Source organism: Quercus lobata, chromosome 5, assembly GCF_001633185.2.
Source record: "Quercus lobata isolate SW786 chromosome 5, ValleyOak3.0 Primary Assembly, whole genome shotgun sequence".
Lineage (NCBI taxonomy): Eukaryota > Viridiplantae > Streptophyta > Magnoliopsida > Fagales > Fagaceae > Quercus > Quercus lobata.
The window spans coordinates 18,167,095-18,194,819 of record NC_044908.1 but is presented as its reverse complement, the minus strand read 5'-3'; the positions used below and the strand labels follow the sequence as shown (position 1 = coordinate 18,194,819).

Sequence of the window (27,725 nt, the reverse complement as noted above, 5' to 3'; positions counted from 1 at the left end):
GTCAATTGTTGGCCTAGTTTAAAATCAGTAACAACTAGTCACCTATAATTCTTTGTCAAACTACTATAAAAGTACTGTGGATGTACATTATTCTATTTTTGTTGAACCCAAATTCTTGAGATTCTCAAGTTTGATGGTCAATAACTTTTTGTAGGGTAGACAAAATAGTTTAGTTTACAACAAATTGTTTATATAAAATACTTTTTTGCAAGAATGATTTTTTTTTTTTTTTTTGGGGGGGCAGGTCAAGGTGGTCTTGTAATCACCCTTGCTTAGTATTTATCTTGCTTTCATCTCTGAAATTGTAACATCATTTATGGAACAATTTTCTGGCTTAATTTCAGAAACTTCTAATGAATTTTCTTGAACAATGTTGATAAGATATGCAGGTTGTTTTGGAGGAAGGAGTTGAATAGTTTCACTTGAAAGCATAGTTGCAACATCTAGCATGGTAGGTCTATCTGTTGCCAGGTCTTGTACGCATAAAAGACCAACATGAATGCATTTCAATATTTCAGATGAAGGGAATGACTCATCTATTATTGTTGGGTCTATTAGCTCCAAACCTTTCCCTTCATTCCATAATTGCCATGCCTAACACAAGACCAGTTGTACACATAATGTTAATTATTATATTCAAAATCTTGTGTATAAATTTAGATGAGTTAATTGAGAAACTTACATATCCTATAAGGTTGAGTGGATACTCAGAGTGATAGCAACTATTATTTTTCTTGCTGCTCACGATTTCCAATAGTAGGACTCCATAGCTAAATACATCAGTTTTTGCTGAAACAACACCATTCATGGCATACTCTGGAGCCATATAACCACTGAAATAATAATTAACCAATAAAATTTAGTGTATGAATAAGCACATATACGCATACACACAAATAGAATTAAATTTTGCTTACTTGAAATGCAATGAATACTTACTATGTTCCAACAATCCTATTTGTGTTTTCTTCTAATCCTTTCAACCCAAATATTCTAGCCAAGCCAAAGTCAGAAATTTTTGGATTCATATCCTCATCAAGCAAAATATTGCTTGCTTTTAAGTCTCGGTGAATTACTCTTAGTCTTGAATATTTGTGAAGATAAAGAAGTCCTTGAGCAATGCCTTCAATGATGTTGAAGCGTTTTTTCCAATTTAATAAAGACTTTTTAGTAGAATCTGACTCAGAAGAAAATAATTGTAAGCAAATGATAAGTAATAATTGATTGCATATAATAGAAAAACAAATATCCAATAAGAAAATTTTTCCTTGTAATGAACATACACCCTACCAAAGAGGAAGAAGTCTAAGCTTTTGTTGGGCATGTACTCATAGATTAGAATTTTTTCTTCTTGCTGAATGCAAAGCCCTAACAGTCTTACAAGATTTGTGTGTTGGAGTTTGGCAATAAGAATAGCTTCATTCTTGAACTCTACCAATCCCTGTCCAGAACTTCTTGAGAGTCTCTTTATTGCTATTTTCTGCCCATCATATAATTCACCCTGAAAATATATTTCAATAGTGAAATCTCACTTTCATTATCTTAAATAAGTTTCCATTTTTATTATTTAATTTTCTATCAAGATTCTACCTTGCCCTTGGCCAAAACTCAAGTGTTGATTTGATTTGACATATTGTATTAGTGAGCTGGGCTAGTTCTTAAGTTCAAATTTTGTACCAGAAAAATAAATAAAGAGAGCATTGGGTCAAGGTGGTACATCTAGTTTGAATAATAGTTAGATGGTGTAAATTCTTAGATTACTGCATAAGCTTTATGTATGGTTGATAATTTATAATAGTATTAAAATATGTTGTCTTGATTCCAAACTTTATTTCCACTATCCATCGTACCACCCATTTAAAAAACAAAAAAATAATTTAATTGTTTAATTATATTCAAATTTAATCATAGACACAAATTGTGTGATGCTAGAAGAAAATGCTAGTCACATCGCACTTACACCTCAAAAAGACTAGTCAAGTTGTAATTAAGGCTCCTTGTAATTACTTGTAAATTGAACATCTGTTTGGCAAAAACTTGATATGCAACTCAGCCTATGGCCTCATAACACAACTCAAAAAATCTAATCAAATCAAATCCACACAATTCGGGATATAACAATCTCCCTCACTTAAATTTTTGATTACCTTATCAAGGCCCACATTGTATTGCAATGACACTAAGCCACATGATGTTATCAAGTTTGCTTAGTTTTTCTAATATCATGTGTAACAACTTGAGAAAAGCACTAGCCACATATACTTTGACACTCCAAAATGGTTAGTTAAGTTGCAATCGAGGCTCCAAAAACCCAAGATCAACTTTGTAAAGACCCAATATGCGACTCATCACACACCCGAACAATACAAATTCAAACAATTCAATCCAATCAAATCAGCACAATTTGGTGTATCACACGCACACACATATATGAGAGAGAGAGAGAGAACCTTATAAACCGGTCCAAAACCACCTTCTCCTAATTTATTTTTAGTTGAAAAATTTCTTGTGGCAGCAGAAATGGTTTCGAAGCTGAAGATTTGCAATTCATGGCTATCTTGCCTATCATTATTTCGTTTCTTCACTTTGTCACGTAGAGTGGACGATGTTGCATTACCTCTCAGTTCTTGTAGAAGTATCTTTTGTTTCTTCTTTCTCTCCCCTAATTAACAAATATGAAAAATATAATTTGAAAATTTTGTGTTGCTTTATCATCAATAATATATTTGAAAAATCTATGGTAAGAATATCAATTACCTTCCGCTATGTATTTTTTCACTTTTGCATAGCATAATAAGCACAAAAAGGCGATGATAATTCCCCCTACTGCCACAATGAGCCATATCCACCACTTATTTGCTCGCCACCTGTTCGTCCTCACGTCCGTTTCGCCATCTATGATTAGTCATATAGAGAAATTATATTATATGACGTCTAATACTAACATACAATTATATAGTGAAAGAATGACATGTACAACTCAAAATTTAATTTTAAAACAAACAATATAGTAGATTGTTAAAATAATATAAAATTAAATAGCAAATTAAATTTCAAACTTATAAAAACTCTTAGTTGTAAAATTTTAATCCGAGTTGTATTTTTTTAAAAAATTTTAAACTTTGACAATAATGTTTGATTTGAGCAACGGTGTTGATTATTTTATTTTACTTAATTACTGTGTTCTATATAACATAATGGAAAATCAAAAGTGTAAAAATAATATTAAAAAAAAAGAAGGAATTGACTTGTTGCAACTACCATGTATGGTAGAAGTTATATCACGTAATATATGATATAATATGATTTGGATATGAACCTATATAATGTTAATTTTATTGTAAATTTTGATGACAACAATTGATATTATTATATAATTTCACAATTCCTATATCGTACAATAGAGGTCTCATAATTTCACCTAGAATGATTTTTTTTTTTTTTTTTTTTTTGGGGGTATACCTTTAGATAGGTTTTCGTCACAACTTTTGTGAATATTGGTTTATTTTAGTTAATAGTTACTCATTGAGTGCGTGGATTTAATTGATTTAAAATTTAATTATTTTAATTAATATGTTTTATAATTTAAGGTTTAATTAGAAACCACTCCAAAAATTCAAAATAATTATATAATTTAAATAAAGGGAATTAACTTGGCTTAAAGAGGATATAACCACTTGTTATAGAGAAAATATTACCACTTTACGTAACCAGACTTCTAGTTTGCTACTTTTATTATATTGTTGTATTAATTACTAACTCATGCAATGTACGAGAAAGTTCTATAAAAGTTTTTATACGTGATAAATATTTTGTTAATAAGTATAAGAAATAAAGCAGTCAATAGAGAGTTTGTATAAAAATAGCTTACCTAGTTTAGTTATAATTTACTTAGAAAAGATAAAAAGAAATTAATTAGAATCTTTTTAGTGTTGGGTGCTTTATCCAAAAATATGGTGAATTCTAATTAGTTTAAACAAACATAGTTGAATACTATTTGAAACTCTAAAAACCAAACTAAAAATATATATATCAAAATGATGATGTGGAAAGTGGTAAATCTTCAAAAGCTTTTGCCACTACATTATAAAAAGTTAACAAAAAATCAAAAGTTTTCATTTTATAGTTTAACAATATTTGCTAACTAGTGCAGTGCAGGAGAAAGTTTGACAATATTTATATATAATAAATTTTTAATGGATAAGTATTAATATCTACAAAGTCAAATAAGAGAATTTGTAAAAAATAAAAAATAAAATTATCTAATATAATTAAAATTTGTACTCAAGATCAAACCTAATTTAACCAAATTTATTTAATGCTGAGATGCTTTATCCAAACAGACAATAATTTTAATTATCTAACTTATAAATTCTAATTATTAGATAAAAGTAACATGTTTTTTTAACCAAAAGAATTTGCAACTCTAAAAACAAAATTATATATATATATAAGTTGAGCACGAAGTAATTAGACTTACCAATTGCTGAATTAAGGAAGTATATTGCCTGTGTCACAACAATTCCCCAAGAATAATTTCTCTCACTTATGCTTCATTCTTCATGAAATAAAATTTGTAACACTTTTGATATATTTTTTCTTTGAAATGATTGTGAATGTTAGATTTAAATGTATATGATTGTAAAGAACGTGTTACAAAAAGGGGAATTTGGTTGTGGAACTAAATACTTAATAGTATGCTTTGCTCTAGTAAATCTGATATTCTCAACTATTTCAAAGAACGAAACACCTAGATTCTCAACTATTTCAAAGAAAGAAGCATTTACATAATTGATGGTCATAAGCCTAAAAATATATGCAAATTTTGGGATGATTCACAAACCACTAAAGCCAAAAAAAAAAAAAAAAAAAAAAAAAAAAAAAACGCTTATTACAATCATTCAACTATAATTAAGAAGTCAACTGTCTATTTATATGTTTTTGCCCTATAATTAGATTATGATCATTAATTCAGGATAAAAAGTGAAAGGAGGGATTAGAATATTTGTTGTACAATATGACATCAACGAAGGAATAGAAAAATCCAAAATTGTCAAAAATGCCTTCTTCTTCTTCTTCTTCTTTTTTTTTTTTTTTCTTTTTTTTTTTGGGGGGGTGTTTCTACTACCATAACTTTTGTATTACAATTTTTACCATAATTTTTTTTTTTAAAATAGTTTAGCTCATCAATTAAATATCTAAATATTTATTTTTTGTAGCATAAAATTATTCATAAAAATTGAGTTTATGGATTGAATATATATAAGATTTGGTTCAACTTATATATGGCGTAACTCCAAGAAATTTTACACTCTCTAAAAACTTTATACCGAAATTCATATTCTTAAAATCTCACAGTTTGATTACATGTTTCATACATTCTTAACATACATGTCATATTTTACGTCAATAAGATATTATTTACAATAGTATATATTTTGTTTAAATGTCAACAAAAAAATTCATGTTTTATGAGAAAGGAATAATTCAATACCATATGAAGATAATTGATTTTATTTTTCTTCTGAACTTTTTATTTCTATATGTAATTTTTCAATTAATAACTTCTTAACATTAAGAATTTTATTTCTTAACATTATGAATTTAATCAGATGTTATTCTTTCATACAAAGAATATTGTGTAAAACTCAATAGGAAATTGTCATACAATGAGAGTTTAAAGATTTCACTTTTATACTAAAAAGAAAATAGAATTATACTTTTTATATTGGTCTTTATGACAAACCTATCATTTATTCGCTCATGTATCCCTCAATGTTTCCGTTCAGCTTTTGTTTTGTTTAGCTCAAATCAGAATAAATTTCTATTAACCTCAACCTTTTAAAAACTTTAAAAAGGAAAAAAGAAAGAGAATAATTTGATAAAGGTACATACCATCTCTTGAGTTGGTTGGTTTGTCTAGATCCAACATTTCGCCAAGACTTGCATATTCGAAACATGCCATGAAAATTCATTATTTGAAAGATAAATGAGATTGACATAATATATATATACACACACAAATGAAATAAGATTTACGATACAAATGAACATAAAACCTCTATATTGGTTTTGCATGTTTAGAAAGCTATAGCTAGGGGGGAAGGGGGAACTAGAAATTATAACAACTAAAAAGTAAAGAAAAATGAAATAAATAGAATGAAAAACTAACCTCAAGATCAATGATCCATCCCTAGACTTCTGTATAAGAGCCTCTGGAACTGAACCATCAAACTTGTTTCCGCTTAAATTACTGCTTGCAAATATAGTGTAAAATAAAATGTCACTTCTTACTTGTAGGTAGTACTCAAGTGATGGGTTCCAACAAAATTTGCTGAATAGTACCATTTTAGAAAAAAATTTGGTGAATAGCATGCGGTTGAAGTTAATTAGTTAAGTAGACTATTTTTGAAACTTGAGTTTGTCAAACTCGAGTTCCAAATAATATGCACCAATACTGCCCAAACTCGAGTTCTAAAAACAGCCTTTTAAATTAAGAACAAAGTTTCTCTCCAAACTAATTTGGAGAAAAACTATTCAAACTTCTCATATATTTCTTTTTTGGGTGTTAATTTTGAAAATTTAACCGTTCAATTTCATGCTCCTTATGTTCTTAACATATATATCAAATTTTGTTCAAATCGAATATTATTTACTATTTGATCAATTAACTTATTTTTTATATACAACTTTAGATTACAAAAACTTGAAATTATAAAATTTATCTGATGACATAGCAATTGATCTTTGATTTTCTTGAAATTTTGTAAGCATTATGGATGTAATAAGAACATGCAATCTAACGATTAGATTTTCATAATTCACACTCAATGCAAATATAAATGATGAGTTTGTAGTTTGTTGAGAAATTTTGTTGGAAACGCTTTTTCTAAGCTTTTATAAGTATAGTAATCCAGCCTGATTTTCCTACAGCCCATTCTTTTCTTTCTTCTCCGGCATTGCTTTAATGGGCTGGGGTCTTATATATGGGCTTTTTAGCCGTTTATTACTAATGATTTAGGGCCTCGGGCTTTCAACTCATTACTTGCTTAGCCTGCTTCCCAAATCGCGACGACACTACCAGGTTTAACCACACAAAAATAAAAATAAAAATAAAAATAATAAAACCTTTTCTTTCTTAATTGTCTACACACGAGTGGTCATCTCCATCACCTCCAAAAAGCTGATCAGAGTCGTATAACAAATTTCATTATATTTTTCCAATAACCAATAATATGATAAATTGTAATTTGTGTATAACAAAAGTAACATTATTATTTAATAATCAAATAAATGATATTGTCCTAATCACAATATATGATCTCAACAGGAAAAGAAAAAAAAAATAACATTTGGTATGTTGTAGCATTGTTGGAATCTAAAATCGCTACCTTTGTCATTTTTTGGCAAGGAAAAGCGACCTAGAAGGTCTTTTTTTTTTTTTTTTTTCTTGAGTCTCTTCTAATTTTGAAGTGCATCATTGCATCAATACAAGAGGCATGCTATATTTTAATCCAGTGATTGAATAATTGTCTAGAAATCCATTTGCATTAAGTTCATTGGTTCACCAGAAGGTATGAATCAATCTTCAATGACAACCGTACATGATTTTTTTAACTTTGTACAATAATTCTAACCTTGCTCTTAAAGCTATTTATTTGTGATTTTCGTATTAATATAAATATATATATATATATATACACATATATTTTTTGGTAGAAGAATAATGTTGAATGTTTTGTGACAAAAAATCGTGCATCATTTAAAGCTCAATAACTTACAGGGTCTTCAAATTTGGTAGTTGAGCTAAAAATTCTGGTACGTTCCCAGCCAAGCTATTGTACGATAAATCCCTGAAATTTAAAATTAAAAAAAAATAAAATAAAAAAAAATTTTAAAGTTCACATTTACAATAAAGTTAACATTTACAATAGTTTTGGGTAAAGATAGCTCTTCGGCATGAAGAGAAACTATTTCATTTACAATAAAGTTAACATTTAAGAATCTCACATTTAATTAAACGACTTGCATAAAAAGCTTAGAATAAAACTTAGGTAGAATTCTTAGTGTAATACATTAAATTTTTTTTAATTAAATTTAAATACATCTTTCTCAACAAATCAAATAAAATTTAAATATATTGTTGCATTGATCAATAAAAGAGAAATAATATTTTTTTTAAGGACAATTAAATTTAATGGAACTATATATTTATATTTAATAAAAAAAATTAATATATTACACCTAAGAAATTATATCTAAATTTAATTTGCAAGCTTGGTTCTTGGACTTGAATAAAACATTTTAACACTTTTTAGGCAGTTAAAGACATCGCTTGAACACTTATACATGTTAGAAGTGAATTGATTTCGGCCAACTGAGCGAGCCAGCGAGCGAGAAAAAAAAAAGGTATTCATCATCTCAGTCCAACTTCGTTGATCAAAGACTAGTTTTTCTAACTTTTCCTTGACGTGGAATTTAATAATCACACGTGCACTGGCAGCGGAACTCGATGCTAAAATAAAATCCGACATTTACTTATTACTTACAAGTACTGCAGTGCTGTGAGGTCGGAGAATGAAGTCACTATCTTCCCTGTCAAGTTGCTTGAACTCAAATTCCTGCTTGTAATTTATCAAAGAAGAAAGGTAGTGTCGTTAACATAAAGAGAATTTATAAATTCACACACACAAAAGGGATTGTGAATATTCCATCAAAATGAAACGAGTGCAGTGAAATTGCAAAAAGCACCAGAGAAATTCATTTTTGCTTGCATATGAATAAAATAAAATAAAATAAAATAAAAAAAGGAAAAGGGGAGCGTAATTTATCTTAAGCTTGTTCCCAGTAAAATTTCTGCAAAGACAACTTCAAGCAAATTGTGTATCCTACCCAAAAAGTTGTATCGCATTTAAATATCTAACCAATATGAATTTCAAATTTAAGAATTAGAATTTGTAATGTATATGCACATATAAAAACATTTGGGTATGTGTTGCGGCCGTTAAGTTTTTGAGAGAGGATCATATGAGCAAAAACCGAGAGAAAAGCTAGAGGGAAATCAAAGATGAAGAAAGACATATATCTGTATTCTTGCATTACTGAACTGAAGAGATTACACGTATTTTACTTTGAGTTATGTAAAATTTAAGCAAAACTACCTTAACTACTTACATGGCAGGTTACTAACAATATAACAAACTCTCTTACAACTAACAGACTTTTGATCAACAACACGACACCGCTTGAGCAACATTTACATATCTATTACTAGCTTTAACGAAACGATGTGTTTTGGCCTTTAGAGTTAATGAAACAATGCGTTTGATCAACTTTGGTCTTCAGACTTATGAAGCGGTGCATTTAGCCTTGTCATCTTCAACAGTTTTATCCCTTCAATTGATAGTTAAGTTCCAGGTAGAGTAGACAGGATTGAGTTAGTTAGTTCGTTACAAATGTTGGGATTAGGATAGAGTTAGTTAGAGCTCATGGCACATGTAACACCATATATAATCCCTTGGATTAATTGGTTATATAGAGCACATGCTTAATTAGGTAGCCAATAGGATTGAGCCATGTGTGGCCAATAGGAGTTTCACTTCTATAAATATATTAATTGAACTTAATTTCACTGGTTTAACATGTTTTGGAAGTGAACTCACAGTGTAATGATCCTTGGAGTATTATCTGAACTGCAAGTTAAACCATTCCATGAATAATTATGTGGAACACATGGGTCTCCTTGCCAATCGTCTCTAGAGATCCTGAACGTTCGTTTGATGTCCATGATTGCAGTAACTGTTGTTTACCAGAAATATTATTTGAGAATATAATCATTCAAAATAAAAGAGTGAAAGGAGAGATTGTGGTTATTTGTTATACAATATGATATCAACAAAAGGGAAAAAAAACAATTAAATGTCAAAACATCCTTCCTTCTGAGATAAATAGCACAACTATATGATTATCGAGTGGCAAGGAGGTTTTTTTTTTTTTTTTTTTTTTTTTTTTTTTTTTTTTGTGAATAAAGATAGATATATAGATAGAAACAAGAGAATGGTTGCAACCCATTTCAATCTTTAGGGGAAATAACTCTTGGAAGAAGAAAGGAGATGGAAATGGGTCCATCCCAATTATAGAAAACAGCCCAGCGAGCCAAATTTTGAGAAAAGAAATTTATGTCCCTACCAAAAAAAAAAAAATCCCGACAAATAATAGAACAAAGAGCAGCCTTGATTTCCAAGAGAGACGGGGCAAGGAATCTGGGAGGGGTTGAGTGAACATACTGCAGAGCTTCAATAAGCCCTTTGGAATTTCCCTTGAAAAGAACATAGGAATTATTGTGAAAAACTGCTAGCTTGATGGCTTGAAGAGCAGCTTGGGATTCTCAAAGGGTCGGATCCGAGGGAGTGACGAGATTTGAATGAGCAAAAATAACATCACATTACTCGTTTGATTTTATTCTATAACTAGTTTCGGTAGGAGTCCATTTCAAGGTTGGCCTTGCAATCTGAGAGGATCGGACTAAAGCATATTCAGAAAATGATCTATATATTGATTGCATCTGCATCTTTTCTGAGCTCAGGTATGTAATGTGCAAAGATCATTTAATTTCTAATACCCCAAATGTCATCGAAGAGGAATGAAGAACAGAATGTGATCTTGTAGCCAACTTCTTACAAAACTTATAAATACTTTTGAGGAAAATTTGAATATTTCACAATGTCACTAGAAGATAAATGCCCAAGGGAAGCATCTAATTATTGTTACTACAACATATACACATCTTATGTAATTCAACTTATGCATAGATCTAATATGCATCTAATTATCATTAATTTTTAAATTCACCTTCATGGAATCATGTTTTGGTTCCTGGACCTATAACCAAGTGGCAACTCCTTCGCCTTTTTAAAGAGGCTTCGTGTATTCTCAAGCTCACACTAGCTTTGAGTCTAAAACCATTTTTAAGGAGATTAAGTGCCGCACACCTCACCTTCGTGATAAGGAACTGACATGCCAATATGTCATCTAATGGGGGGTACAAAACACAGAACTTACAGCCTATAATAATACAGTTAGCAGAAGTACTAGTAAATTTTCAACCATCATCTACTGAATGCCCCTAAAACACACTTTGGACTTGGTACCTTTACCTGAGCTTCCCGGATTGAGTCAAGCTGCAGAAAATATGGTTGACCATATTCAAGCTATGCAGAAGAGGAGTTGAGGCAGAAATTTAAATTTTCTAGTGCCAAGAACAAGGAAGCTGTAGATAAGAAGAGGCATGAGAAGATCTTTAATTTCGAAAATTTAGTGTTGGTCTACCTTTGAAAGAAGAGGTTTCTAATTGGTACCTACAACAAACTAAAGGACAACAAGTATGGGGCATTTCAGATTACTAAAAAGATCAACAACAATGCTTATGTGATTAGCCTCCCATCAGACATGAATATTTCTTCTTCCTTGACCAATATGAGTACTATCGTCCCGATGAGCCAAACAGTGAAAACTCAAGGTTGAGTTCTTTCCAAGTGGGGGAGGGGGGACTTATGTAAAACATACAACAATAGCCTTCTTAGGAAGGCATAAGTGATTTTGCTATTTTTAGTAATATTTGTTTCTTTAATAACTTTTGCGAATAAGATCGCGCTTATTTTAGGATGACCCTTAAGGTCCATAGTTTATAATTTTCATTTAATTCAATTTTGCCATTTTTGGTAAAATTCGGTATTTTTCCACCTAATCTCGTGATTAGTGCAAATTAGGATTTTCTAGGGGCTTTCCTAGTCACCCTTGGTTTTCCTAGCCGCCTTAGGTTTTCTAGCCACCCTAGGTTATTTTTTTACTATTTAAATGCATTGTAGCCTATAAAGTCAATTCAAATTAAAATTTAATAAAAATTCAGACGTAGTCTATTTTTTTTCTTTGGTGGATTTTAGATCTATCACCTTGTAAATTCAAGGGACCCCTCATGGATTTATAGTTTACTACTAGAAACTAACAAGTTAGGTTCTACTTTGTCAAAGAAAACATCGTATGTGCTTTCTTCAAGCTTCCGCGACATCAAGGTGCCTGGGTGCCTAAAGCCTAGGCCTCCTTGATTCTTTGGATGACATAGATCTATGTTCTTTTTGGAAATTCATGCACACCCTTACATATAAGGTATTCTTAGTTTCTTATATGGTATAACCGTAGGTTTATTTGGTCTATAGGTTAATTAGTTGCTCTTAATTTGGAGAAAGGGCTTCTAACCTTTACCACTTGAGATGCGATTTGTACGTCAACTGGTTCTGACTGCTTCACTCAACTTCGGAAACATAACATTTACACATGTTCTCTCTCTGTTTACAAATTATTTATTTATTTGTTTTGTTTCCTTTTAGATTTTGTCTAAAATGTTTTTTTTTTTTAAAGATAGGTTGTTTTACCATGCTTATCTTAGGCAATGGTATGTGAATCATTTTTGTTTATATATATTATGTAGATGGTTGGGTTCAAGTTATGCCTTTTGTAACTTCAAGAAATGTTATGCATCTAATTATTGTTACTGTGACATATACACATCTTATGCATAGATCTAATATGCATCTAATTATCGTTAATTTTTAAATGCATCCAAGTGAAGCTAGAGGAGCTTGGGCCTTGGGTTCCTCGCAGTGAGAATATTGTAGAGAGAAGCAACTTCCTTCTAAAAAAGGTTCAATCAATCGGTTTGGTAGCATGCACATCCATGACAGAGGTTCTAGCAGCTAGGATGTTCGCTGAAAAGCAAAGTAATGCAAGGAAGAAAGAAGAAAAGAAAAAAAGAGAAGAATTGGAGAAAGAATTTGATGGAAAGAAATTTTGTTATTCTTCATTACAGTGATTCTAATACAAGTCCCAATATATAACTATAACCACCTCCGTAGAGTGTGGAATAGACCTAACCAACCCTAATTCAATCATACCAGACCTTGACACATGTACATAAATAGTAACTGACTCCACCCTTCTCACCTAATCTAAGCTACCTGTTGTTTTACCTATTTTATCTCTACTATAGGTCGTTTACCAACAGCTTTATCAACAGCCTTATTAGCATCAGCATATGCCTTCACATCCCCCCTTAAACTGAGGGGAGGAACTCCCATCAGTTTGTGAGGAAGATCAAGAAATTATGGAGAAGAGAGAGTTTTGGTAAAAATATCAGCTAGCTGATCAAGAGAGGAGACGAAATTAACCTTCAATTCCTTACCAAGAACCTTATCTCTAATATAATGATAATCAACTTCAATATGCTTGGTCCTAGCATGAAAAATAGGATTGAAAGCCAAAGCCAATTCAGATACGTTATCACACCAAAGCATGGGAGGCAAAGACAAGAAAACACTCAAGTCTTTAAGAATCATCCTAATCCAACTCAACTTAGCAGTAATGGTAGCTAAGGCCTTATACTCTGCTTCAGTAGAAGATCTAGCTACAGTAAGTTGCTTCTTAGTAGACCAAGTAATCGGAGAGTTACTTAAGAACAACACCATACCAGTAATAGACTTTCTATCAAGAGGATCACCAGCCCAGTTAGCATCACAATAAGCTGAAAGGACCAAAGAACTTGCCTGAAAATGAATACCATGATGCAATGTACCCTTGAGATATCTAAGAATTCTCTTGGCTGCCACTAAGTGATGGTGAGTAGGATGGCTCGTAAATTGACAAACTTGCTAGATAGAGTAAGCCAAATCAGGCCTGGTAAAAGTCAAATCTTGCAAAGCACCAACCATGCTCCTAAAAACAGTAGGATCAGGAAGCAAAGAGCCATTCTAAGAGTTGACATGAACTATAGGAAAGCATGGAGTAAGGCAAGGCTTACAGTCCAACATATTGAATTTGGTGGGCAAATCCAAAGCATACTTGGACTGATGCACAAATAAGCCTTGAGAAGTATACTCAATCTGAAGTCCAAGGAAGTAAGCAAGGGGGCCAAGATCTTTTAAGTCAAAAATAGCAGCAAGTCTTGAAACAAGATGATCAATGAATTGAAGACTATTACTAGTAATAATGATGTCATCCACATAAAGAAGGAGATAAACCACAAATGAACCTTGATGCAGAATAAACAAGTTACAATCTATAGAAGAAGCTTGGAAGCCAATGTGAAAGAGCTAAGATGTAAAGCTATCAAACCAGGCCCTACGTGCCTGTTTGAGACCATAAATGGCCTTATGCAATTTACAAAAATGATCAGGATGAGCAAGATCCACATAACCTCGGGGTTGAGACATAAAAACCTCCTCTTGAAGCACTCCATGAAGAAAAGCATTGGACACATCCAACTGCTTTAAAGACTAATGATTTTGAATAGCTAATGCCAAGATAATCCTAACGGTGGTAGGCTTGACAACAAGACTAAAGATCTCCTCATAGTCCAATCCATATTGCTGCAAAAATCCCTTAGTAACAAGCCTTGCTTTATACCTAGCAATGGACCTATCACTGCCCCTTTTAATCTTGTACACCCATTTACAATGAACCACATACTTACCAAAAGGAAGAGGGACTAAAGACCAAGTATTCTGCTTTAAAAGAGAATTATATTTAGAATCCATAGCCGTAACCCAATGTGGAAACCTAGAAGGAAATGTAGGAGGCTCTTCTTGAACATAATTTCTCACAATGGCATAGGCTTTGGGCTTGAATATGCCATGTTTGGATCTGGTAAGCATGGGATGAGTATTTAGAAGGAAGAAGAAGTAGATGGAACAATTTTCGTTAGTGACTTAATTGTGAACTTAGTGGCAGCAAGAGATGGGGATTTAACTTGGCCCGAGGAAGGAACAAGACTAGAGGAAGGTACGGTAACATCAACTGAAGTGGCAGGGACACTAGAAGACTCACTAGGCATAGGAAAAGGTGAAATGACAGAAGGAAAAGCTGTAGAGACAGCAAATAAGAAGAAGTGGAAGAATTGGGTAAAAGAGTAGAGATCCAAAGGTCCAAAGGAGGATTGTCAAATGAAGAGTTGCTGGAAGATTCAGATAAGAGTGTAGGAAGCGTAGGGAATTCAGATTCATTGAAAATAACATGGGGAGTGATATAAAACTTATGACTATGAGGATCAAAACAGATATACCCTTTGGATAAAGGAGGATATCCTAAGAAAATGCATTGAGTGGACTTAGGCTGAAGCTTGTGATTAGTATAGGGCTTAAGAAGAGGAAAGCAAGCACAAACAAAAGTCTTCAAAGAATTCAAAGAAGGAATAGAGTGAAATAACAATTCCCAAGGAGACTTCAAAACTAAAATAGAAGAGGGAAGCCTTTTGATCAAATAAATGGCAGTACTAAAAGCATAACACCAATAAGAAGAAGGAAGATTTGATTGATAAAGCATGGAAAGACCACTCTCAACAATGTGCTTATGTTTTCTTTTAGCAACACCATTTTGCTGAGGTGTATAAGGTCATGACAACTGATGTTGAATGCCATGATCCAAACAAAAGGACTTAAACTAATTACTAATATACTCGCCCCTATCATCAGTCCTAAGTATTTTGATTTTAGACTCAAATTGATTCTCAACAAGAGCTTTAAAATGTAAGAAAACAGTAAACACTTCAGATTTATGTTTAAGAAGAAACAACGAGGCGAATCTAGTGAAGTCATCAACAAAAATGACATAGTATTTATAACCAAGGGCAGAAGTAACAGGAGTAGGGCCCCAAACATCACTGTGAACAAGTTGTAAGGAGAAGTACTAGACATAATGTGCTGTGGAAAGAAGATAACGCAGAGTGAAGAAGCTTTGAGCAAGGATGACTAAGTCTTTGATGCCACAACATTGCTTCATTGGAAACAAGAGCATTAACAGAAGACTTAAAAGCAAGAGATGAAGCAATAGCAGAATCAGCAGAGAGTTGTGAAGGAAATGGAATGGGATACACACCATCCTTACTCAGGCCTTGATAAAGAACCTTTCCCGTAACCAAATCCACAATTAAGAACTGATTTGCATCAAAATAGCAAAATGCACTGTTTTGTAAACAAAGTTTGTGGACAAATAATAGATTTGAAGCTAAATCAAGGACCCTAAGGATATTATCCAAACGAAAACAATGAGAAGGTGTTTGAAGCTTACCATTACCAACATGAGTCACAGGCAACTCTTGCCCATTACCAACAGTAACAGTTTCATGACTAGCAATAGCTTGAGATTTCAATGAAAGCTGAGAGAGATCAGGGGTAACATGATCAAAACAACCTGTATCAGTAAGCTAATTTGATGTATTTATTGAAGCAGAATTAGCAATTGCTGCCATAGAGCTAGCTGCCACAAATGCTAGCTTGGCCGGAGCATGTCTACCTTGATAGGCAAAATTCATGCGATGATAGCAGTCCAAGACAATATGACCATTCTTGCCACAAATTTGACAAGTAGGTCTTGAAGTACGAGATTGACCTTGAGACTAAAATGAAGGAGAACCGGAACCACCCTTGTGCTGAGACTATGGTTGAAAACCAGGAAATTGAGAGGTAACAGTTGCATTTCCAAAGGACTGACTGTTATTAAATCCAAAATTAGGGCCAAAATTATTGAATTCTCTGCCACGACCCCTCTGATTGCCTACCACCTCTATTATTATTTTGATTAAATCCACTCTAAAGGATCATAGTCATAGCTGTATCCCTAGCTATATCCCTAGTTTTAGATTTCTTCTTAATAGCCCTCTCTTCAGCATTCAACAAAGCAGTCAACCCTTCTATAGTAACCACATCATTACGAATCCCTATTGTAGAACATAATGCACTATATTCACTTGGTAAAGCTTCTAAAACTAAATGTATAAACTCTTCTTCATCATTGAAAACAACAATAGAACTCAATCTATCCCTAGCTTCTTTAATTCTTTGAAAGAAATTATCCAAGCGTTCAGGACCTTTCTTAATACTCAGTAATTCATTTCTCAAACTCAAAACATGAGTGTGAGATACAGAAGCAAACCTCTTTTCAAGCACATTCCAGACTCCCTTCACAGATTTTTAACCCACAGTGATACCTAGAACTGATGGAGATAGAGTGGAATTGATGAAGGTGAAAGAGCCTGCTCTCTGCTTTTCCAATTGAGATACTCTAGGTTTGGCTCTCTAGTGAAATTTCTAGAACTATCTTTCAAGAAAGGATCTGGAGCTACACATGAATCTTCAAGAAAACCAATCATGGCATAATCTTCAAGAATCACAACAATTTGATGTTTCCACACAATATAATTGGTGAAATCCAGCTTCACCGTCATCATACTTGACATATTTGATAAGAGTAGTAACAATGGATTCACCAAAGGACTTGTGGTAGTAGTGGTGGAATGAGTTGTTAAAGAACTAGACCTCGGTGCAGAAGCCATTAATGGTGGCTCTGATACCATGAAAAGTAAAGTAATGCAAGGAAGAAAGAAGAAAATAAAAACATAGAAGAATTGGAGAAAGAATTTGATGGAAAGAAATTCTGTTATTCTTCATTACAGTGATTCAGCCCCAATATATAACTATAACCACCTCCGCAGAGTGTGGAACAAACCTAACCAGTAGCTTTGTCAACAGCCTTATCAACATCAGCATATGCCTTCACATTCGCAACGTAGCTTGATATCAAGACTTTCAGCTCTAGTGGCTCATCGTAGAGTTGGACCCAACAATTAAAATGAACCCAAATTTGGATCCATCAACTAAGAGAAACCTAGATTTGGACCCAATTCTAAATGATTGTCCACAACCACTTGGCCACCATACGAGTCACCATTGCAGTGGTTCTTCACTCTGCTCTCTTGGATCCTTTGCCTCTCATCTCTTGGGTTCCACAAAGGGTAAACACCATGAGAAAAGAGGCCATAGATGGCAATGGTTGATGCCACCACAGTTGGTGGCCGCCTTCTTTTTATTTTTAAATTCTTTTTTTGGGTTCTATATGGGTTTAGGGATTGGGTTTCCTTTTGGTTGTTAGGGTTTGAGAAATGAGGTTTCAGTGTTAATTGTAGATCCATTGGTTTGGTGTTTAGAGGTTTCAAGGGTTTTTGATTTAGTAAAGTATGAGGTTTGATTTTTTGTACATTTGATTTTTATGTTTTTGTGTTTGACTACTAAGAAAGTGTAAGAAAATGCAAGAAAAGTTGCGAGTGTTTCTACCAGAAAAAAAAAATAAAAATAAAAAATCTTTAAAATTGTTTTTTAATTTTTTCAATTTAAATACCAGCGTGACATTTTTTTTAATAATTATTATTCTATTAGCCATAGGAGCTTAAGTGTGTTAACTATGTTCGCTATATGTTATGTAGATATTTTTCATTAATGAGTTGTTAAAAATGACCAAATTGACTGTAAAAGTATTTTTTTTATAAAGAAAACTCACTTACTACAGTCTTATTGCTATTAGTAGAAGGTTAAACAAAAAACACTAAATCATTTGTCCGCTCATGTTGTGTAGCCCTCAATGCTTCAATTGTTGTTCTGTTTAGCTCAAAACAATATTATATAACAGCAGTATTTGGTTGAGGAAAAAAAAAACAATAAATAGATAAAAGAACATACCGTCTCCGTGGTCAGTTGGTTTATACGGGAGAGGAACTACCGCGTAATGCTCAAACGCATTGAGGATGGGGGGAAAGTCGGACTCCATTGTTGCATCAATAGAAAAACTTAACGGCGATTCGAATGTTCGATTTGGACATACGGACAAAGGCGTTAAGTATTCAAGAGTAATCGGTTTAGAGGTATAGTTCCCCTCATTCACAGAAATAATGAATTCTCTTTTCTTGCCTTGTGTAAGTTCAGCAATTTCAGCGAAGTGAAAGCAAACATACCATCTACTATAAGAGTTTCCAGATTTGGAAAAACTCAAGGCATTGTAAGCTCCACTGGCTTGGACTGCGGTTCTTAACACCTGTGCTGGTAGTTTATAACCATCATTGTTGTGCATTTCAATAACTGAGGAGGTATCGATTGACACCGAGTTATAAATGAGTGTATCATTACTATACCAGAGGCGATCATAAACATCGTCCTTGTACCTTAAAACGGAAAAATCTCATCACATTATAATTTCCCTGACTGTAATATATAATTAGAAATAGAATCTTATTAACAGATGTCCTTAGAGAAATTGTTAATATATCATTTTAGTTTGACACCACTTTCAAGAGAAATTTAAGAAGCTGTCAAAATATTTAATTTAGTTTTTTCTATTCTTATAAAAAGTATGTAAATATATTTTGTAAATCAATGCCTTTTGGGCATCTGATAACTTTTTTCTTAGAAAAAATAGTAATGCTACAGACACAAATTATTTTGCAAAAGTTTTACAAACTCCTAATGTGGCATTCATATTTTCCAAATAGTTTTTTAAAATAAAAATGTGATGGACCCATATTAGAACTAGTAAGCAAATAGTTTGTGTCTATAGCATTATTCTAGAAAAAAAAAACTGAAAAAATAAAAGAATAATGCTACAGACACAAACTATTTTACAACATTTTTACAAACTATTGATTTGACCAACATTTTACTGGTTTTCATCTAAATCTACCACTAACATCACTTTTTCATTTACCAATAACCATTCACCACATCAGCAATTTGTAAATTTTTTTGTAAAATAGTTTGTATCTCTAGCATTATTCAAAATAAAAAGCTATAGTTTATTCAAATTGGACCTGCAGATCATTGGTATCAAAGTTAATTAAAAATTTTCATATTTTAGCATAAGAACCTATTTTTCCTATTTTAACTAATGATTTTTTTTTTCTTTTCACACACATTAATCAGATTGCTTATTTCAAATATTATTTTATTTAAATATTATCTATTTATTAATTTTTAGTAAACTATATATTCAGTTTCTATTATTTACACCATATTTTAATTTGGTCATTAACCTTTCAATTGTGTCAATTTGATCTCTAACTTTTCAATACAGTATCAATTTAGTTTTTGTAGTTATTTCTTGGATAGAAATTGCTTACGTGGCAAATAGCCAAAATAACAAATTAGTTTCCATTGATATGACAATAAATTAATTTTTTATTTTGGTTGTTTGCTACATCAGCAATTTCCATCCAAGAAATTATAACAAAGGCTAAATTGACATAGAACTAAAAGATTATTGACCAAATTGACACAATTGAAACATTGAGAACCAAATTAAAATATGATGTAAAAGATAAGACTAAATATGTAATTTACACTTAATGTTTTATTATGTTTTTCACTTTTCAAAACACTCACTTCATAGTTACCAAAATACACAAATAATAAACAAATATTTAGGGAATAAATAGTACTTCTTAGAAAGGGTTCAATTAATGGATGCACTTAAAGGTGTTTATTAATAGACTATTTTAAGAAAGTTTTATTACTACTTTCATGAAAAATATTTTTTTTCTAAATGGTAAAAAAAGTTTGTTACTTTTTTTTTTTCTCACAAAAATTTTCTAAAAATATATCCTACATCAATACCTTAAGGCATCTGCTAATTTTTTTTCCCCCTAAATAAAGGGAGCAACGGTAGCTAAAGCCTAAAACCCATCATCGTTGGAGGAAAATAGTTAAACTGATACGAGTAGGTTTTTGGGTGCTTTTTTTTAGATAATCAGTTACTAATGCTCATGAAACAAAATTATAGCTAAAAATAAATAAAATCTGTAGCTGATTTACCTGACAAAATCTCTTTGGCTTATGGTACCCAAGTCATACCGCCATGAACTATATTGTGCTCCAAAGTCAATCGGATATAAGGACTTATTTAATGGACGTAATTCCAAGGCGGAAATGAACGGTACTCCAGACCCCGTGTTTATCAAACAGACCAATATGGTGTCAGAAGAGGGAACATGGATGAAATCTGGGTATATTAGGGAAGATGCATTATTTAATACCACTGACAACCAATAATTTACCCCAACATATACATCGAATTTCGGAATTTGATTCTTCTTGTCGTAATTTCCATATCGAAAGAAAGCCCTGATGAGGTAATTGCTGTTTTTGCCTTGTTTAGGCTTCAAGGTGTAACAATTCTTTGTTCCTTGCGGAAAGCTTCTAAGAGTGTACGCCTGCCGTGCATAAACAGCATTTGAATAGTAGTACTCAGGGGATATATCGTAATTTGTCCCAGTATCTATAAAACTTGTATCTGACTTGTAAAATATATCAGTGTTTTCATCCACATAATCGCTAGCTGCCCCGCAATCAATGCTTATGAATCCTATATATTTTATGCCAAAAAGGAGAAATATATTAATTTAGTATACTGAATCACTGATCAATATGGAAAAGTCAAGAAGAATTTGAGTTTGAAATTCAAAATAATAACAATAATAATAAAAATATAAAGTAGGCCAGATAAAGCACCCACCCTTTGGTCACTTCCGAATTTTTTGAAAATTTGCTTTCCTTTTTCTTAATTTAAAATTTTATCACCACTACCCATGTTAGGCCAGTTGGTACTTCCTCAAGTCTTAAAGGCTTGAAGGGTTCATGGACCCAAGTTTGAGTGGTCTCGAGGTAGGATTATATATATTGTCAATGGTCACCCAAAAAAAAAAAAAAATCAAAATTTTAAAACTATTGATTCAGTTAACGAGTACCCTTAAGAAATTTGTTAATGAATTATTTAAAAAAAATTATATCACTTTAATGAGAAATATAAAAAGTTATCCAAAAGCCCTGATGATATAATTTCTAAACCAATGCACTTTTCCCAAGTATTAGGAATTTTGTTTAAGTTTAAATGAAATTCTATTTCAAACTACGGACTATAGCTAATGGCATTTCTTCTATTAAAACCACACATGAATTTGTGAATGTTATTATTTGGCTGTTCAAGTTCCTATGACTTTGTGGGTTTCAATTAGCTCAATTGATAAAGTCTCTGATAGTTGAACAAGAGATCTGAGGTTTAATCCACACCTACACCAAAAACTAATTAATATATTGGTCTAATGATAAAGAGTGATAATCAGGAGTGAACATTATAGGTTGAAACTCTCTCAAAAAAAAAAAAAAAAAAAAAAAACTCCCATGACCCTCCAATAAAAAATTAAAAATTTAAAAAGAAAGAAAAAGTGAGTGCCCTGCATTGTATGGTTTAACAATTCCTTATTCCTTGTGAAAAGCTTCTCAAATTACTTATCTGCCGTATAATAAGGATTTTGGTAGTAGTAGTAAGGATTAAAAGTTCCTTATAAATTCAAAATACAAAGATTCCAAGGCCGAAAGAGGAGAGTCCTCAATCTAGACTACATCATAAGAAACATGCCTTGCATATCTAGCTAATATGCTACAGAATTACTCTCTCTATAAATGTCCGACTGGAAGCATATATTAGTTTCTTTGTCCAAATAATCTTTTGTTGCCTTAATTTATGCCTATAAATTCTAGAAATTTTATGCAAAGAAAAAGAAAAAGAGAGAGAGATATAGAGTTAGATATACCAGTCAATGTGGTAAAACCTAGTAGAATTCAGTTTAACTTGAGGCCCCGGGGGCTAGTAAACAAATACTTTTCGAGTTTTTTGGAAACAACTTGTCTTCCTTTTAGATAACTTGTTAGTTAAAAAATAAAAAATAATTTAAAAAATATATAGAAATTAAGTGGTAGTTTAACTGAAATCTAGTTTCTTTTTTCCTTTTTTTTTTTTTCTTCATTTGTGCAATAGGTTTTAAGTAACTGATTTTTTTTATAGCTTTTTATATTCAAGTTTATTATTATTATTATTATTATTATTATTATTATTATTACTACTACTGTTGTTGTCGTCGTCGTCGTTTGATTTTTAGAAAATCTATTTCCCCATTTGTAGATATGTAATTCTTTCAGATGATTTTGCTTATAATGTTTTTTTTCTTTCAAAATTGATTTGATCTAGTGTTGGTTAAATTTTTGTGTTCATTATGTTGTATTTGTGAAATTTACAACATTTTGGTAGTATAGGTTTGTTGGTAATGTGGATTTTGTTCATTTTGTTAGATTTTGAGAGAATATACTATATTAAATGTTTGTATGGTGAATTAATTTTATATTCATGTACAAAAATTGTCATTTTTTTGAATAACTTCAATGTAAAAATAGGAATTTATTATCTTTTATTTTACATAAAAACGAAATGACTGAAAAAATTTTGAAGCATATATTTTCAGCAAAGCAACCAAACACTGTAAAACAAAATATTTTTCTTAAAATGGTTTTCATCCATCGGAAATGTTGTATATTGAAACGAATGTAGCCTTAGTATTGCTTGGTTATTTGCGTTACCCGCACCTGACATGCACCTTTGGTTGTTATATAAATTATTACGATAGGCAACACTTGGTTTTTTATCAACTTAATAATAATAATAATAATAATAATAATAATAAGGCAATACTTGGTCTTTGAAGTCATCTAAGAAATCTAAACAAGAATAATAATAATAATAAAGAGTGTGACGAAGTAAATATGTTTCAAAACATTCAAACATTATTTAGATTTTGTGGAATTTTTTGGGTCACCCATTTTATTGAAACATACATTAAAATTATTTTTGCATTCTTATTTTTATTTTAGTTTATGTTCCACTTGTTTTGACCAAAAATTAAAGAAACTTCAAAAACAAAATGCATGGCAACCAGGAGTTCACCTATAAATTTTTGTTTGGGAGTCATTCTGTAATATAAATATATAATTATATATAACATATATGCATTTAATTATAGATACACATATATAACTATATGTATCTGTTTGATTAAAAGCATAGCGAAAATTTTGATCCTTTATGTAAACTAACTCCGCATCAATTTTCTTGATTCAATTTCATTTTTCAGAATTTTATAAATTATAATTTTCAATTGGATTTCATTATATATATATATATATATATATTATAAAAAAATAATCAATGAAAATTGTGGGGTCAGAGAATTTATGACCCCGGCCCATTTTGTATTAAGACCTAAGGCCCGAGCTGAGGTGGGATATAGCTGAGGATATATAATAAAAGTCCAAGTAACCTTAAGACATAGCCGAGGATGACTCTGTCCACGGCATCCCCGAGGTCCTCCTGAAAGAAAGGGCAAGGACGGTATAGAAACAGTTTTGGGAAAAATCTAAAATATCTGCGTTGATAGACAAAGGACCCCTGGACAGTATGGCGACAAAGGACGAAGGGAAAGCTGCCATTACTGCCATTGAATACTCTGCACCTGACAAAACCATACTCTTCAGCTTTTACAACCACCCCCAACCACTTTGGGCATGGGCTGATGGGACAAATATCAGTCCTGGAAAGTCGAACCTACACGTGGACATAGGATAAGGGACACAGGCTAATATAAAAGGAGAAGCAAGCAATCAAAAAGGGGAGGCTAGGAAAAAAGGCTAAAAACCAGAGCCTCCCAGGCCTAACCGAGGAGAAAAACTTCTTAAAGCAAGCATAGTTTATTTCCGTATGAACACCTCGACTAACCATCGTCCGGTGACCAAGGCCTAGCCTTTCAAACCCACGCTCTACAAATTATATTGTTTGGGCCCTAAACGTGCGAACCCAATACTATTTTGGGGCCGTAACAAATTGAGTCCTTACAAAAATCAACATACAATATTAAGAATTTTAAAGACTTAATTTTTATACAAATAAAATTAATTTTCCTTACATATTTGTATTGTCTCTAAAATTTCTCAGTGTTTTATTCTTATTTATAAAATAATTTCTGTTTCTTAATGTATATAGAATTTTTTTTTTTTTTTTTTTTTGATATGGGGATGTTCAGTTTTTTTTGGTGCCCCACCCCCCCCCCCCCCCCCCCAAAAAAAAATTTAAAACATTTTTGTAAACTGATTAGTGAACTTTTTAAATTATCATAATGAATAGATTTATTTTCAGAAAAAAATAAAAATAAAATTTGATGAAAGAAAGAAAAAGGGCCATATTCCGTATAAGGTATTAAATTATTAGTTGTGAACTGGAAATTATATAAATCTCAATAATATACTTAAATATTATTGTCATAAATTAATTTCGTTTGACAGTTATGGAGGCCAAACATAGTGATAGATATTTTCAAATTAGAAATGAATATTGTAAGGGGTACGTATATGTGTAATTAAAGAAAAATAGATTTTATTTTGTTTGTTTTATATGGAAAAGAAAAATAGAGTCATAATCATAACTATTGGTATATATGTAGGTAAATATATGATTTTAAGTTAGCACTTATGCGGGTTCTAATTAGCCCAACTTGTAAATTTTTTTTTTTTTTTTTGGTCGAACTAGAGACCTTAGTTCAATCATACCTACATTAAAATAAATTTGTGTCTTGATTTGATATATGCATGGAGCAGTCAAGCAGATGTCAAATGTTGAAATCATATCATATCTATAAAAATAAAATAAAACAACAAAATTCTATTGTATTGTGATTCTGAAAATTTCTGCCTCTACATTTGCTGAGGCAACAAATTATTCCAACCAAGCAAAGTACAAAAACTAGTCATTAAGAAAGGTGAGTGGGGAAGAGAGAAAAATAAAAGAAAAGGAAAGAAAAGAAAGAGAAAACAAAATTGGCTGACCGAGTTGAAACATACCAGGATTATTGTCTCCTTTAGCTAGTTTCCAGTTGCCTAGAATACCAATCACCACAAAAACGACGAGCCATGCTCTCAGAACAAAAATCGATTCTAGTGCACCATCCATGCTGGTCTTTCGCGGCAAATTGTGCCTACTCACTCATATAGAAGATTAGTACCATAGTTATAACTTATAAGTGCCTAGCAATAATTTCGAAAAAGTGCCTAGCGATTATGACTTTTAGGCCATTAAAGCAGCTTTGAGAATTCTCTAGTGTTACATTTTTTAAAGAAAAGAAAAAGGTGTTTGGGAAGCGATAATTTCGGAAAAAAGTGCCTAGCGGTAAACGACTTTTAGGCCATAAAGCAGCTTTGAGAATTCTCTAGTGTTACATTTTTTAAAGAAAAGAAAAAGGTGTTTGGGAAAGGGAAGGAAAGGAATCTTTAAAGCTCTTTTAAATAATGTTCAAGACTTTAGAGGAAAAAAAAAAAATCTATGATGTCTAGCTGTATCCTAGGGACCCTGGGTTTGTAGTGTTTAGTCTCTTCCGTAGAAGGCTCTTTCCTTATTTTTACCTTTTAATGAAATTTATATCTTTAATATCAAAAAAGAAAAGAAAAATATATATAACTTTTTTATGGCAAAAAAAAATCTATATTATTGCCCAAACCTTATAAAGTTAATATAATTTTTTACGCACAATTCATTATAAAATGACACACTCAAAATCCAAAAAAATATTTTCCCTTAAAACACTATTGTACAAAAGTTCTATTACTAAAACTTTACAGTTAAATTTTAATACTTATAAAACATATAAAGTCTGTTTGGTTGATGGAGTGAAAAAGTTAGAAGATAGAAAATTGAGAAGGGATGGAAAAATAGGAGAATAGAAGAAATTTAGGTTTTTCTCATATGTATATGATTTGAAGAGGTGGAAAACTCATTTCTTTTGTTAAGAAGAAAAATAAGAGGATAGAAAATAAAGTTGATATAAATTTACAATTTTGTCCCTATTAAATAAAACAAAAAGTAACACATTTTTTAGTAAAAATTTGTGTATGGGCACTTCAATTTTATTTTCTTTTCTTTTTTATTAAGAGCACAAATCAAAGGATATAAAACATATAACCATTAAAAAAAAATGAATGAGAAGTACAGATTCTACGGAAAAAAAAAAAAAAAAAAAAAAAAAAAAAAAAAAAAAAAAAAAAAAAAAAAAAAAAAAAAAAAAAAAAAAAAAAAAAGTGGAGTGAAGAATCAAACAAACCCTTGTGCGCGTTCCACAAGGGATTTCTGATCCATTTCTTTCTCTTGGTTTTACTCTTCAGTTTTCCCCCCAGTTTGGAGAAAATATTTTGGTGGGCTCGGTTGAAAACACCCAGCCCCATCAATTTTCCTTCCCACCCAACCAAACACCCCCAAAAGTTTCCCTCCTCGTTTTCTCTCTCTCTCTCTCTCTCTCTCTCTCTCTCTCTCTTTTCTTTCTTTCTTTCTTTCCCTGTCCTTCCTAAAATCCACCAAAACAAACAGATCCTTAATGTTATTAGATGACAATTTTTGATAGCCTACATTTATTGAGAACACATTTGATTGCCCCAAGCAGGGAGCTAGAACTTTAGGTTTGAGGGGGACATATGTTACACAATGGTGAAACCAAAAATATTTTCCAAATGGCCAAATTAAATATATAAAAAAAAAAAAAAACCTTAAAAATAAAAAAAACTACCTTGATAAAAATTTTAATTACCATGATATTTCCATATTGTGTTAATCAATATTTGCGAAAGCGGGTAGGGTGTTACTATGGTCACGCCTAGATAGGGAAGCCACTCTCTAACCTTTTTTTTTTTCTACCAGAACAAAAAATCAATATTTGTTACCTTCATTTTCATTAAGGAAGCAATATCAGTTTCTATTGGTCCATCAAATTGCTAAATTTATTATTATTTGTTTGATAAGTTATTGTCAAATTTATTATATTTTTGAAGTGAAACTAATTACATTCATTATTACAATAATGTATAATATTTTTGTCATAAAATTTATAACAACTTTAACATTTTTGAACCACAAAGATATGAATGCTAACAAAAACAAAATTACATGGCTTAATCAATAAAACAATGAAACATATAAAATAATAGATCGTT

General features: G+C 31.5%; 1 protein-coding gene across 2 annotated transcripts; it reads right to left on the bottom strand.

Annotated features, from left to right (window-relative positions):
- Window positions 1-217: 217 nt before the first annotated feature.
- LOC115989347 (putative leucine-rich repeat receptor-like protein kinase At2g19210) lies at window positions 218-25,749 on the bottom strand. 2 transcript variants are annotated; one of them, XM_031113017.1, is made up of 14 exons: window positions 25,590-25,749; window positions 20,682-21,231; window positions 18,561-19,039; window positions 9,663-9,798; window positions 8,550-8,621; window positions 7,782-7,853; window positions 6,173-6,253; window positions 5,896-5,942; window positions 2,758-2,895; window positions 2,451-2,662; window positions 1,291-1,501; window positions 940-1,177; window positions 683-833; window positions 218-594 (listed from the first exon to the last, which is right to left on the bottom strand). In XM_031113017.1, exons 1-14 carry the CDS (start codon window positions 25,696-25,698, stop codon window positions 280-282), a joined length of 2,811 nt encoding a protein of 936 aa, XP_030968877.1. In that variant the 5' UTR covers window positions 25,699-25,749; the 3' UTR covers window positions 218-279. The 2 variants fall into 2 exon arrangements, with proteins under 2 accessions (XP_030968877.1, XP_030968878.1); XM_031113018.1 differs by having other exon boundaries at window positions 506-609.
- Window positions 25,750-27,725: the final 1,976 nt, after the last annotated feature.

Coding starts and splice junctions, on each gene's coding strand:
- LOC115989347 (XM_031113017.1), bottom strand. CDS start 25,698: ATGGATGGTGCACTAGAATCGATTTTTGTTCTGAGAGCATGGCTCGTC. Junction 7,854..8,549: donor CTCACAGCACTGCAGTACTT/GTAAGTAATAAG, acceptor TTTAAATTTCAG/GGATTTATCGTACAATAGCT. Junction 2,896..5,895: donor ACCAACCAACTCAAGAGATG/GTATGTACCTTT, acceptor GACTAATCATAG/ATGGCGAAACGGACGTGAGG.